The sequence below is a fragment of the Lissotriton vulgaris genome, chromosome 3_1, assembly GCF_964263255.1.
Source record: "Lissotriton vulgaris chromosome 3_1, aLisVul1.2, whole genome shotgun sequence".
Classification (NCBI taxonomy): domain Eukaryota; kingdom Metazoa; phylum Chordata; class Amphibia; order Caudata; family Salamandridae; genus Lissotriton; species Lissotriton vulgaris.
Window position 1 is genome coordinate 559150308 of NC_141689.1, and position 15398 is coordinate 559165705.

Below are 15398 nucleotides of genomic sequence, written 5' to 3' on the forward strand. Positions count from 1 at the left end.
CCTCGATAGTCAGATGTCAGTGGTACAAGAAGAAACAAAACAGTTTGAAGTAAAAGACCGTTTGGCTGTTTTACAGGAACTGAATTAAACAAGAAAATCATTAAGCAACATAAAGTTAAAGCAACAGCCAAGTACCACTGACGAGGCACCACCCGCAACAGCCCCAGCAAGGCCTGTCTGGATTCCAAAGATTGGGGATCTAGTCAGAGAAAAGATCGCGGTTAAGAAGGAATTTGGGCCATCTTACAGAAAAGCAGTACCTGTCTTAGCAGTCACCGGAACAAGATCAGTTGTGCTACCGCCCCTTGCTGGTAAAAAGGAGAACAGAGTCGTGTCCATCGACCTGGTAAAACCACAAGCATGTGGCCTATAATCAACAGTAGGCCCAGTGGACTCCCAAGAAACAACAGAATACCCAAACTTGCAACAATCCAAGAGGTTCAAACTGAAAGACTAATCACATTCGATCAGCCTGCAGTGCACAATGAAGGACTATGCAATAATGCCATGGAACTCGTGCCTCTTGAAACACAGATTGAAACAGTTTGTCAAGAAACAACACCAGTCTACAATGATGTGGCATCAGAAAGTGCTACAGAGAGACAGATTGAAAGAACAATCCCATCAATTGACAGAACTGCCTCTGGTTATTTCATCAACTTCGACAACTTCTCTGAAGATTTAAATGACCCCGAAGTGATGACAGAAACAAAAAAGTCTTTTAAAGAAAAAGCAACGGAACTCTTTCATCAACTGAAGGAAATCTACCTCATTTCCCCTTGGCTAGAGTTCTGGTTCGGTCTAGGTGTATTTTTCCTCCTGCTTTGGCTCATCATGGTACTGTGTTTGGGAAAATTCATTGAAGGAAAATATATTACAATGGACACAGCAAGTCAGAACATCAACCTAGTCCTGAAACCACACAGATCATCCCACGTGAAGAAAAGAGAACTGTCAACAGTAAATGTCACAGCAATTCCAATACCTGGTGGGGTAGTATGGGAGAAAACAGACTATGAGATCTATGGTCCGGTCGAAATCCTGAAGTATCCTCATCAACTAAAGGTTTCCTTAAGTGACTTTGTGACACCAAGTACATTCTCTGATGATTGGGACTTTAACAGTATTAATGACATGATGTCTGATTTAGTAATGTCAGCTAGATTCACAGATCATGATTATTTACAAGGTTCATCTAGTTATGAGCAGTTATTCTGTTATACCCACTATGGGGATCATTACTTGCATAAATCTGCACAGCCTAGAAATGTTTTTATGTATAATCAATGGGAACATTGTAGTACACCACCTAAAAGCAGTTCTAAAGCATTTTTTGAGAAATTCAAATACTTCTCAGGGTTTAACACCAGTGATGCAGAAACGTTTTTTTACAAACTGTTAGATAAAACAGGAATGAAAACAATGCTGACAAATTCTAAATTGATATATTCAGAAGCATTTTATGACAAAATGATGACATTTGGTTTTGATTATTGGAAAAATAATATTGAAACGAAAACAATTTGGGGTACAAAAGATTGGCAGGTGCAAGGCATTGAAGCACTGTTTAGAACCTGCATGATACCAGAACAAATGTTATTTTTAAATGACACTGTACACCAAACATCTTGTCTTGGCCTAGCCAAGAACAAAGAAATGAAAACACCGTCTATACCAAAGCCAATACCTGAAAATACAACAGCTGATATTGAGTTAGACGTGTCACAAATTTTACATTTCAACAGAACACATCCTGATTGGAAAAAGTGGTTAATCTGGCCTACAGACACAAATAGCTGTCAAGATAGGTTCCTGAATAAAACACAGGGGTTAAAAATGACCAGATTAGACTCTAGATACTCCCAGAGACAACATCCAGGGATTATAACCACATACAGTGTAGGGAAACTCTGCCTTGAATGGCTAACTACATCCACACTGGCTGAAATTAAGCAACACTTGTCTTTATTAAAAGATGGTGCTGATTTGCGCGATTTCATTCTTGGACCACGCAAACAGCGTCAAAAGCGTTTCATAGCGACCAGTATCTATGCTGCTTACAACGAGGCTTGGAAAGTAAAGCAAATTGAAACTGCTGAAAAAATATGAGAAATTGATCGTATTAATTTGGAGAAATCACTTTCTGTGGTAGACAATGGGTTAATGACTCTGTCTTCCAGAATATATTCTTTGGACAATATTGTATCCTCTGCCTTTGATGTGATAGACAGAGATTTGCTAATGTTACAACATGGCCAGTCTCAATTACGCTCTATTATAGAACTAGGCTGGACGCTGCAAAATCTTCGTTCAGGCTATGTGCCTTGGCGTTTAATCAACACAACGTCATTATTTTCCATTTTTAACATAACTGATAAACAGATCAGTTTGGCACAGAAAGGAGCAGACTATACAATCTTGAGCATCGAGAAACTCGAGAGATTACCATTGACAATGTCAGAGAGTCCTGTCATTGAATGGATAATGCACGGAATTATCACAATTCCGATAACAACTTTCCGATTTCATAAATGCCTTGAGTACATACCTGCTGGCCAGTATGAACAATTGGGTAAGGGATATGTTAAATCCGAATGGAAATTACCATACACTCATTCTTGCTATAGTGACAGTGACAAAAATGTATTTCTTAGTGGTGACAACTGTAAACACTCACTAAGCGGTATACTTTTGTGTCAAGGTATTAATTTACACGGAGCATGTGATGGAAATTCAAACAACCTCTCATGCCACCAGCTAGTCACACCTGCAACTCAGATAGAGCCCTTCTTTATGCAACTCGCAAACGGGAGTTACATTCTTAGAACGGATCACAGGTGCTGTGGCCTCGCGCCAGGGAAAAGTTATCTAGTACAAGTAACGTCCATGGTCAAATGTTGCATGCAAGCATTGTTCCCGAGCGGGCCTCCAGACATAGTGACTCCCCTCTGGCCTCGTCTGAATCTCTATTCTATACGAATTGATACATTAAGCAAAATGAAATCTGTGCTTTTACAGACAACAGTGCCTATAACGTCATCTAAAGAGACGTATGATCTTCTAGTCGCAAGGACGGCTACTGAGGTCCATGACCTTTTATCAACAAATTGCCCCGTGCATTTCGTAGAAATGTTCAGTCAACTCCTTAACATGTCTAGTGCTACAAGCATCCCAGGCATATTTAAGACAGTCTTTACGGGACTGCTAACACCCTTCCAGGCAATTTTGGGAATCTTTCCTAATTTTGTGCACTCCATCTTTGGTGGTATTCCACTATTTTTGGGACTCATCGCAGGGATTCTATTTTTGACCATCCTGCTACGTTATGGCAAGCCTCGGCTCAGACATAGCTCCCATGGGAATTGAAGAGACAATCCTAGCAATGCGCTACAGGGACAGGATAACTAACGTCCTCGGATTGGCCAGGCTGAGAGATCTAAACATGACCTGGTTCCTTTCATTCAGACCGATATGGCAAAATTGCATTTTACCTGTGCTACGGTGTATGCTTTGCGGCGATGAATGCGTGTTGGACATCTGTCTTTCACTTCCATCAGCAGTACCAATGGACGTCGATACTTTGCTAAGTCCAATAACGGCTCACGCATTGTGTTGTCCCCAGCGGCTACCAATCCTGATGACGGCATTCGTGGAGACTCCTGTACTACAGCCAAGTGGTAACAGTGGAGCGAGTGACAAAAGCAACATCATCCAGGTACAACGTTCTGTGAGCATTGCTGGTCCTGACTTCGATGACAGCAATCATTCTCACACCTGCCAAGTTACAGCGCTATCTAATTTGGTTGAACTATCACCTGATTTTGTAGACCAATTCTTTGCGAGCCTGTCTGATACGATGTTCTCACCCATAGAGAAACAATAACTTTTGAGAAGCTTTCCGACACACAGCGTTCCCATGAACTCTGAATTCGGCCTTCAGTTTTGATCAACAAAAACTGCCAGGAGCTTTGGAAATATATTTTTCTTTGAATTGGACAATTTTTTTCTAATATTGACCCTCTTTTTGGCACGAACAATTCTTTGCTTAACGTAAAAACTATTCTTAGAGAACAGAAGCTTCACACTTCTATTTCTAAGCACATCTAGAGACATAACAACATAACACCAGCCTCTAGCACACATGTTATTACAATGCATTTTTTTGTGATGATTTATCTCGCATTTCTTCTGTCAGAGATACTTCATGTGTAATTCTTTTTGCATAAATCGTTCATTTATTTCAAATGCAATAACTTTTGAATGATTACTATGCTTTAAAAAACGTACAGTACCTAAATTCCATGTATTGCAAGTACGCCTATTTCGAATGCATTTATGTATTTTGGGGTGGGCAATGTTACACATACATCTAATTGCTTAGTTAGTAATTTTGATGGACATGTATACGTGGAGTGGGTGTTGCGTGCTTATCTAGGTTCCTGATCGATACTGTGACCTTATGCCCCTATTCGGCTATAAATCCATTTATTCCCTATATTGGCATAACCGTTCAAGTGCGATTTTCTGAAAAGTCATCTCTGGCCTCACACGAACAGAGCCACATTCCAGCATGACTCTCTGCTACTTCCTTTGCGACCAATTAGTGCAATGACAGAGCAGCAGCCACTATCTGATATTCCTAGATAACACTCCGAGTTCTTCAACAAGATAAAAACTTAGCAAACCTGGAAATCCCCGCTTGCTATGTTTTGATTAGTAATGGAACTCTAATGAGCAACTGATAACTGTCACTTCCTAGTGACATCTTTAATTGACGTCTTATGTCCAGCAAACTTGCGTCAAACCCGGCACCTGTCAGGTATAAATATTACCAACGTTGCCTTAAGCAATGCGAAGCTGTGAGCTGTTAGCTGTGAGCTACTGTTGCTGATGCCAGCTGCCTGCATGACCCCGTGTTGGTAAAAACTAGCACTCTGTCGCTGCAGCCTGCTATCCTGTGGTGGTGAAGCTACTGATTACCATTATCGCCGCTACAGCGCGAACTGTGGTTCAGTACGCTTGAGGAGCCGTGCAGCCGTCCTCTGCGAAGACATCCAGCCCAGCTGCCCGCGGACGCTGTCCCCCCTCCTTCCTCGACGCGCTGAGAGAAGCCGCTGCATTTCTCGTGCAGAGAAATCCAGTCCCGGCGCTTCCAGTTTACCCTCGCGGGTGACTGGGATATCGAGAGAGACCCCTGAAGGAGATACCAATCCTCCATCATTCTATTCAGAGGTATGGTGTTGACTAAACCCTTAGACGAGAATTCTTGAAACAAACCTTGGCAAAACCAACTTAACTTAAGCTACTTACTTACTCCCCTTCTCACGTGTTAGGCTTAGGTCAGGCACACTGGGGTAGGCTTAGTTAGAAGCACCAGTTGAGTATGTTAGCCTAATGTATATATGACTGTATATATGTTTTATTACTTTTAAACCATTGTATGGCTAAGAAACCATATCAATGCTTTTACAGTTCTATTTCGCAATACTTATCTTACTGTACGTACTTTTTATAATAACAGTTATTGCAATTGTGGCAATACATTTCTCTTGTATGAGAAGGAAGACTGTTCAATAAATGTTAATCCTTTATTGATAAACGCCCGTCTCTCTATTCTCTACATACTGTGAAAGTAAACTGCACTAGACTGACTGAGTGAAATCTATGTCTATTGTTTCACACGACCCTAGAGATCGACTCTTGATCTGAGGAGCAAAGTTGTCATGTTGCACGGTTGTTGGAAAACTGAATCCCTTCTTGTCTGTGCCAAGGAAGCTGATCACTTCCTATGCAGAGAAGAAAGTTTCCAGTGACCTCTGAGCTAGTTGGTAACACAACCCAATTAAGTTTAGCATAGTCAGTGGAGGCCTGGAATATCCGCAGTTCCACGTCGATACTACTGTTTATGTTATTCCAATGCGCAGGGCCTAGTGGGAAACTAGGAACTACACTACAGACGGGACCGAAGGGTATGCTTACACATAGGACAGCCCAGGACAGAGTGGGGGCCAGGTGTCAGTACCCGTTGATCAGCAAGGTCCTTATGTAAGAGGGCGGTTGATGGGGACATCTGAAAAGTTTCTAGTTGATACTGGTAAGATGAATAGTTCTATTTCTCGTTCGCTGATCCCAGGGGCCGCTCTGTCGGGCAAAATAAAGTTTCGGTGGGATTTTCAGTAATTCCGGTGGTGAGCCCCATTTCCAAACCTATTCCGTTCACAATTGGTCCAGTCACGGTAGACTACCCGTTTCTGTTGACTTCACATTGAGAAATTATTGGGATTGGATTTGTTGAAGAAATTACATGCAAAAATTAATTGTTCCCCCGATGGTGTTTATCTGACTATTCAATCCCCGGGTAAGCATACTTTGCAGTGTTCCACTAAAAATGAACCCCTCCCTCCTGAGTTTGCTGCTATCCCAGCGACTTTGGGCCACTGGAGACACAGATGTAGGATTATTAAAGTTTCCACCTGTTTCTATTACTTTGAAACAGAATGCTCGGTTACCGCGTATAACTCAATACAACATTTCTCCGGCAGGCGAGAAAGCTTTGCTCTCCATCATACAAGATCTGATCAAAAAGGGTGTGGTGGAAGTGACGGCTGCCAATATATACAACAGTCCCATTTTACCGATTTTGGAAAAGGGCCCTGTTGAGGGGAGCGATCCTAATTATGTTGATACTTACCGTTTTGTGATTGATTTGTGTGAAATTAATAAAATAGTGGTGCCCCAATACCCTGTGGTTTCTGACATCACTACTATTCTCACTATGATTCCTCCTACTGCTAAATATTCTTCCGTGATCGATTTAAAGAATGCTTTCTTTAGCATTCCGATCCATCCCGAAAGCCATCATATTTTCGTCTTCTCCTTATCTGGTCGCAGCTTCCGGTTTTGTAGCGCTTCCCAGGGGTACACAGAGAGTCCCAGTATTTATAGTCAGGCTTTAAAAGCATTGTTGGATGATTTGGTCCTGCCCCATGGTAATGTGCTTTTGAAATACGTCGATGATCTGTTGGTGGCTTCTGACACCGAGGAGGGCAGTAAAGAAGCCACTGTTAATTTATTTTCTCATTTGACGGCTAATGGTAATAAAGTATCTCTTTCCAAATTCCAATATTGTAGACAGGAGGTGACCTACCTTGGTCATCTACTGTCGAAAGAGGAGAGGAGACTAACCCCTGAGCGTGTGACTACCATTTCTAACATGTCTGTAACTTGTACTCAGCGTGATGTTCGTGCATTTCTCAGCATAACTTCTTACTGTCGCCAATGGATTCCTAATTTTTCTCTTCTTACTAAACCTCTCCTGTACTTAACCACTAAAGATGTGCATGAACCTCTACCTTGGACTGATGATTGCCAAAAAGCTTTTCACTCTTTGGAACCTGCGCTTTGCTCTGCACCCGTTCTGGGTACCCCTGACTACCGAAAACCTTTTGTGCTTTATTTACACGAGGTGGGCGGTTGCTCGCTTTCTGTGTTGACACAAGGATTTGGTGGTAAGCAGAGACCTTGTGCTAATTTTTCGGCGGTGTGGGATCACATCGCCAGAGCACTCCCTAGCTGTTTAAGGGCCACTGCTGCGGTTGCGGTGGCTATTCGACAGTCGGAAGGGTTCGTCCTGAACACTGACCTCACAGTGATGGTACCGCATGCTGTGGATTAAGTATTGAACAAAACGAAGACCCAGCACCTTACGAGTGCGCGTCTTACAGGTTATGAATTGACTTTGTTTGCTCCCCACATTACGATTAAACGATGTGCCACTCTGAACCCTGCTACGTTACTACCCCTCTCTTCGGACGAAAAAAACAATGATGTTCACGATTGTATATTTCGGACGGAGGAAGAGACGAAGGGACGGGTAGACCTCACAGACATTCCTCAATCTGACCCCCGAGGGGAATTGTATGTCAATGGCTCTTGTTTCAAATTACCAGATGGCACGACAACTGCTGCATATGCGATAACTACTCTACCACTGTAGTTGAGCCTTCCCGAGTACCCTATCAGTCAGCACAGGCAGCTGAGTTAGTGGCATTGCTCCGGGCCTGTGAGTTAAGTGAAGGATTGAGAGTAAATATTTACATGGACAGCCAATACGCCTTCGGTGTAGCTCATAGCTTGTTCCAACTGTGGGCAGAAAGGGGTTTGCTTACTTCCCATGGTCAGCGAATACAACATGGCCCTTTGATTTTACGATTACTGACAGCATTGACATTACCAGAAATGGTGGCTGTAGTCAAATGCAGTGCACATAAGACAGTGGTGGATCCAGTGGGTGAGGGTAATGCCTTTGCTGATCAGATAGCCAAAGATACTGCAAAATCTAAAATGACCTCAATGTTTGTGACTACTTCTGCTAGGTGGGTGGCAGAAACAGAAATGTTCGACAACACCATGGAGAGTGTCCAGGAAATACAGAAAGAAGCTACCCCTGCTGAACTGGCTCTCTGGGAAAAGGAAGTGGGGAAATTAGATGCAAATGATTGTTGGATTGACTTGACAGAGGAACAGCAGTGGTTGTTGCCCAATGCATTAGTGAATGCCCTAGTGACCATGGCACATGGTTCAGCACATATTGGGGCAAAAGGTATTTGTGCATTATTAGACCCTGTATAGAATAATCCTAATATCCCAAGAACTGCTGCTCATTTGGTGCAATATTGCATGATTTGTTTACGACATAATCCTGGGGGCAGGGAACCTGTTTTGAGTGGAAATTTTGCACACCATATTTGCCTTTTGAGGTGCTCCATATGGATTATATCCAACTGGAGCGCGTGAATAATTTGAAATATATTCTGGTCGTGGTGTGCACTTTCAGTAAATGGGTGGAAGCCTACCCGACCAAAGAAAATACTGCTTTAGCAACAGCAAAGGATTTGATAAAAGAATACTTCCCACGCTATGGATTGCCTCTGGTGTTCTGGAGTGATAACGGGAGACATTTTAATGCAGATCTTATCAGTCACATTTGTAATGGATTACAGATTAAGCAGAAATTCCATGCGGCTCGACACCCTCAGTCCGCTGGGTTGGTCGAGAAGTATAATGGAATACTGAAACTCAAACTAGCAAAGATTCAAGAAAGTACTGGTTTAAGGTGGCCAGATGCTCTGCCAGTAGCATTAATGTCAATACGGGTTACCCCACATTCTCGTTCTGGCTTGTCTCCTTATGAGGTAATTTTTGGGCGCCCTGCAAATGTTTGGGGCCTCCCGAGACCCAGAGCATTTCGTGATATCGAATATCCTATGCTGACAGACTATCTGTACGCTTTGACCAAAGATCTTCGTTCCATTCATCAACAGGTTTCAGCAGTCTTGCAGCCCCTGCCGGAGGGTCCCGGACATCGCTTGGAGCCAGGACAGTGGGTTCTGGTCCGTAACTATCAGCGGAAATCCAGCCTGGATCCCCGTTGGTCTGAGCCACTTCAGATCCTATTGGCCACGCGGACGGCGGTAAAGGTGAACAGCAAGCGACACTGGATTCATGTGTCGAACGTGAAGAAACTACCGCTCCCGCTTCCTTATGACCAGCGAATCCAGGAAGAAGTTCTGACCCATTAAAGTGAACGAGCCCCTCGCTTTGTCCCTTTTTCTGATGCCCAGGAAATTGGAGAAGGGCAAAGAGAAGGGGTACTGGGCTCGGAAGGGGCTCTGTCATCTGCACAAGTGATTGCCCCGGATTCTGTTGCCCCCGCAGTTGAACAAGAGGCTCGTAGTACCCATGTTTCACCGGATTCATCATCCTCTGTTTTGTTCTCTGATCAGGAAGCGTCTGGCCATGTTCGATACAACCTGCGGCCCAGAAAACAACACGGTACCCCAGGTGAAGATGGTAGGAGATAGGGAGAGACTTGAGTGATAGGGTACAGACTTGTCCCACAAATGTCTGTTCACCTCTGGGGTACTGAGCGAGACACTGGACTGAACGCGTTGAGAGCCTTGAACATTTTCTTGCTCTGTTCAGAAAGAAAGACTGAATTTCTTGTGCAAAAGGCCCAGGTTGTGTTTTCTTCAAGAGTTGTGTGAGAACATAACTCCAACGTGAGACGATTGTGTGGTCTCATTTGTGATGAACGATAGGAGCCTGCCTGTGAGGTTCTAAACGGACACAGGAAAGAAGCACCTTGTGGCAGGTTGGACTGCATTGCCCCAGTTTATTTTTGCACTTTTAGCTAGCATGTATCCCTTTGCTCGTTTTGTCCCCGAAGAGGAACGCCCTTTTGCACCACGTTATTTCCCTGTAAATATGGCTGTTTTTTCTAGTTGGACACAACGTGTTAAAATTGCATTTGTGGTCATTATAGCGACATTGCTAATTATATTAATGGGAGCGTTTGTATATTTAGAATTTCACCACCCCATGCATACTGTTTTAGGAACCACTATCCCACCTCCGAAACATGTGTTTTATACTTTAGCACCACATAAGGAAAGACACAGTCAGACTTATACGAAAAATTTATTTTTTGAAATGCTTCATCAAACACATAGCGCTACTAATACTACGAACTGTTGGGTTTGTGGCCTTCTGCCCTCTGTTATGAACAAGCACAATTTTTTCATATCCTTACCCTCGTCTCATCTGGGAAGTTGCGAGGCATGGTTTAAATTACTTTCGATGATGTATATGCATTATACAGTAGACACTCAAAGATTTTCAGAGAAGGATTACGAAATGATTTTAGCTTATTTTGAGGTTCACCAAGGATTTGACCCTGATGGAAATAATGGAGAGGGATCATTATATGCATGTATGAATATGTACACAACACATGAAAACACCACTTGGTTGAGAAATGAAATTTTGGATTTTGCTGAGTTTAATTTCACCCAGTACGACATTTTCAAGAACAAAATGTAATAGATGATAGGGCAATTCCAGTACCCATATTGAATAGCACCTCTGCATTCTGTGTTCAAGGAACAGGATACATATCGGTAGGAGAAAGTCGATGTAATTACACTTATCGGTTACGTACCTTTAGTAGTCCTCCGTTGTGAACTCCTCCTAATGTATATTTTGTCTGTGCAGAACATGCCTATACTTGGCTTCCCCGAGGTTGGGCTGGACGTTGTTATCTGTCTTTCCTGTATCCTCCAGATTATATAGCCCCTTTTATTACCACAAGGATCACCGTTTAGATAAACAGAGGCTGCTATTCATAAGACATAGAAGAGAGATACATACCACTGACATAGATCAGACAGATACTCCCGAACAGCATTTTATTGACATTGTAAAAGGAGTATTTCCTATTTGGGGGCCCATAATCACCAGCAAAGAAATATGCCGGTTGTCCAGAGTTGTTGAAAGGGTAATTAACACCACTGCAGAGATATTGACTAATTTAACTGTAGAGCTACAAGCGACGAGACTCGTTTCGCTTCAAAACCGTATGGTTTTAGATGGTATTTGGGCAGATCAAAGAGGAGCATGCCGTGTGATCAGCAGTTCCTGTTGTGTTTATATCCCCGACTCCGCCCCCTCTGTATATTTAGCCATTCAGAAGCTACATCGTTTGGCTTCCGAAATACATGCAGAGACTGGTACCTGATCCCTCTCTGGTTGGTTCTGGGGTTTGTTATCTACTTGGGGGTGGAAAATTCTGATGGTGTTGGCAGGTGTAGCCGGTATCATAATCACCTGTTGCCTTTGCATACATTGTGGACCTGTATGTTGCTCTTATTGCACAACTAAACTCACCTCCTCTGTGGTTGGTCCCTCCCCATCAGCAGTAAAGGCCCAGTTAATTCAGCAGGAGGTTAAGGATTTAATGCAGATTGATGAAGGAATATTTGAAGATTGAGCTGCCTCATGCTAAAAGGGCTGTTCTGAGGGATAAAAATTTGATTTTCCATACATGAGGAGTATCGGACATATATTATGTTAACATGATGTATCTATATCCCCTCTTTGTTTGATATGCACATAACATAACCTGTATATGCGTCAGCTGGAAGGAAAAGGTTTATTCTTTTCTTGTGTTTCTAGTACTAACAGAGTAGGCCGAGAACCATACAGACGCCATTTTCTTTCTTTTGATTCAGACACAAGCTGTGATCACGTGTCACTCTCCAGTAGTTGTCAAGCCCCAGCTCATTTGAGTTACTGAGAGCAGCTGAAAGTAAACTGTTTTCTCTATGTCCTGGGACTCAAGGTCGATAAGCGCATTCCAGGAGGCGCTGTGCCTAAACTCCCGGGCACCAAGACGAAAGGGAGTCACCCCTCCTGACCTTCCCAGTAATAAACAGTAAAGCTTCGAACTAATCATGTGTGCCATATATGGTCCTTCCTTGGGGCCCGAGGTGTTGAACTGAGAGTATATAGCCTCCTGTTTGAAGATAAGCCAGCAGTCTTCTCCACGCACCTGATGGGTGCAGGTTGGAGAGGCTCCTCTATAGAGTATTTTGCTTAATAAATGGTTGAACTTTCTTCACTGCCAACTGACTATTTGGTAAATAGGGATTGGGCTATTGGTAGGTATAGCCCTTATATTATTTTTGTAATACTTCAAGTGTGTATTTCATTTTTTTAAATGTCATTCCCTCATCCTTCCCCCACAACCTGACCCCCCTACCGCCTTCAAATACCAGCTGCCATTAATTCTTTCTAACAGCTCTAACCAGATCAAAGAAGAAGCAAGCACCATCAACTGACTGGATCTGAGGGTTCAGAGATGCTTCCTGACAAAACATTACTCAGGGAGATTTCCCTTTGGCCACCATGGTGGGAGGAGCTTTCAGAAAGGGCCACCATTTCCTCAGTACTTGGAAAAGGCCACAGAGTGGAGAAAGGAAGGGTCATGGAAATATCAACCATAAGAAGCAAGACTTGAAAAGTATGACGGTATGCTGGAGACTGAAGGCTCTGGCATGCTTGAAATCTGTGAAGCACTATCACCAGGAGAGATACCTGTGACTGTCAGTCATGGCAGCCTTGTCAGTAATATTCTAACCATACAGTGATTTATGTTTCTTTAACCACATGGCTGCTGGGCGTTTCCCCCCCCCTGTGCTGGAAATTGCCATTTTAGTGGCACCATGACGAGCTCAGCTCGTCATCAGCACACGACACCCGTGGGTGATGACGAGCTGAGCTCGTCATCAGCATCGAAAGGGTTAAGTGTTTGTAAAGTGCTAACTGTCACGGACAAAAGCCTCAGTGTTCTGTGCTAGAGGAGACAACAACAAGGGAATAAACAGCTACGTCGGTGAGACAATGGAAGGCAAATGTCTGTATCTTTCCCAGTGCTTAATTTGTAAAAAACATAAATGCCAGGGTGCTCGACAGGAGGCACCTGCAGCTTTCGACATCTACTGCCCTTGCCAGCATTGCCATTGTCAGTACCAACATAACTACTAACCATCACACGGCTACAAGTGTGACAATTCAGTCTATTCCATGCCCCCAATGCTATAAGAATGGGAATTACAATATAATACAATACTACAAAGCAATGGATTGCCGAATTTCTCGATCTATCAAATGCCAGGAGGCAGATTCACATGCAGTCCAGAAAAAGATCTAAATCTACTCATTGTGTGTTTGCTCACGGGTTGCGAATAGAGTTCTTACAAACTGGGTGTGCATACCATTGATGAAGTTTGTGAATACTCCAAAAGTAATCACTTTGTAATGACCACAATTCTGACCTACTCCTGTTCCAACCCTTATTTCTAAACCCATTACAGTAGGACACTTGCATACCAGCAGATATTGCTCTCAGCATTAATTATTTTACTAGTGAAGGGGTTGATCAAGAAAACGGCATACCCGTGGTCCATTACAATTGAAAATCTCTTGAAGTCTAATTGTGTCCCGACTTTACTCCACTTCCTTTACTTTGTCTGATATTTACTCCCTAGAAATTATTCAACAGCACCTTTACTTTGGCTATATTAGCTGATTTACAACATTACTTTGTCCTAAATAACAGGATAACAACTTTCACAGAAGGCATAATTTGGTACTAAGGTTAAAAAACTCGAACATAGGGCTTGATTAGGATAGCGGTTTTCCCGCATCCTCCGGGCCAGCGGAAGCCACCGCCGGCCCGGAGGATGCGGGAAAACCGCTGCGGAGGCATAGAAGACCCACCGCCAAATTAGGATGGCGTTGGGTCTCAAAATCCGTCCGCAGCTTTTCCGCCGCGGTCGCCTTCCGACCGCGGCGGAAAAGCTCTAACATGGCTGGCGGTGTCTGTCAGACACCGCCAGCCATATTAGGATGGCGGAAAACATATGCTTTTCCACGGCGGCTTTTCCGCCGCGGTCGCCTTCCGACCGCGGCGGAAAAGCTCTAACATGGCTGGCGGTGTCTGTCAGACACCGCCAGCCATATTAGGATGGCGGAAAACATATGCTTTTCCACGGCGGCTTTTCCGCCGTGGAAAAGCATACGGAGATTGCCTTCGGGGGCCCGTTGCGGGCCCCCTTGGTGACGGGGGGATGGGGATGCACATGGGGGGTACCTATGGTACCCCCCTGCATTTGCGTGGACAAAGCGGCAGGCACTGCACGGTGCCTGCTGCTTTGTGCACGCAAATGCTGTGCATGCATTTTTAACATTGCGGCGGGTGCAGCTTGAAGCTGCACCCTCCGCAATGTTAAAGATTGAGGATGTGACCGCCACCCTGGCGGTCACATCCTAATCTGCACTGAGGGACCTCCGCAGCCCCTGCAGACGGTCCCTCCTACTCTATGGTGGCGGACGGACTCAGGTCCGTCCGCCATCATAATCGGCCCCATACTTTGGTTTAATTTTCCGTTAGCAATAGGATTAGTGTTGACGTAGTTAATTGAATAATTATTATATTAATGTAGGATTACGTTAATGGTAGAATATCATCACTTATTATTAGTAATTTATTTGAAATAAATCCATCAATAGCGTGCACCATTAAGATCAGTATTAAAATAATTGAATAAAAATAAAATCAAACATGTTCATTTTATTTCTATTCTTAAATATTTCAGTATTTTAAGACAGTATTTTAATTTTGAAGGCAAATACCTTTTGACCATACACCGGTTTTGTGACATAAGTAGAGAACGCTTCACAAATGAGTTTTTGGACATTGCTAAACACATCTTCTACTGCAACCTTCACACCAACCTAGAGAGAGAAAAAAATCGTTGTTGAGTGTCGAGTATAAAATGTAAGGTTATGTTTCTACCTAATTCCTACAACCAACCACTCTTAGAGGATACTACTTGTACAACTTTTGTGCAGGATTTGGTTAGTAAATTATTTTAAGAGCATTCTCTATTTATTTCAAACAAGTATGACCATCATTAAGCAGAGAGTTATACATGTACACATGTGTTGGCAGAGGTGGGTCTTCCTTTAGAAATCACAAAGTCTTGCTCTACAAAACT

At 43.3% G+C, this 15398-nt stretch overlaps 1 protein-coding gene across 2 annotated transcripts in view; it reads right to left on the reverse strand.

Moving 5' to 3' along the window:
* The window catches only part of ACOT12 (acyl-CoA thioesterase 12), a 546146-nt gene that overhangs the window by 308396 nt on the left and 222352 nt on the right, over positions 1-15398 (reverse strand). For both annotated transcript variants that reach the window (XM_086960839.1, XM_086960840.1), the window contains exon 4: positions 15034-15135. In XM_086960839.1, coding sequence (XP_086816965.1) covers positions 15034-15135 — 102 coding nt within the window. The remainder of the gene's footprint in view (positions 1-15033; positions 15136-15398) is intronic.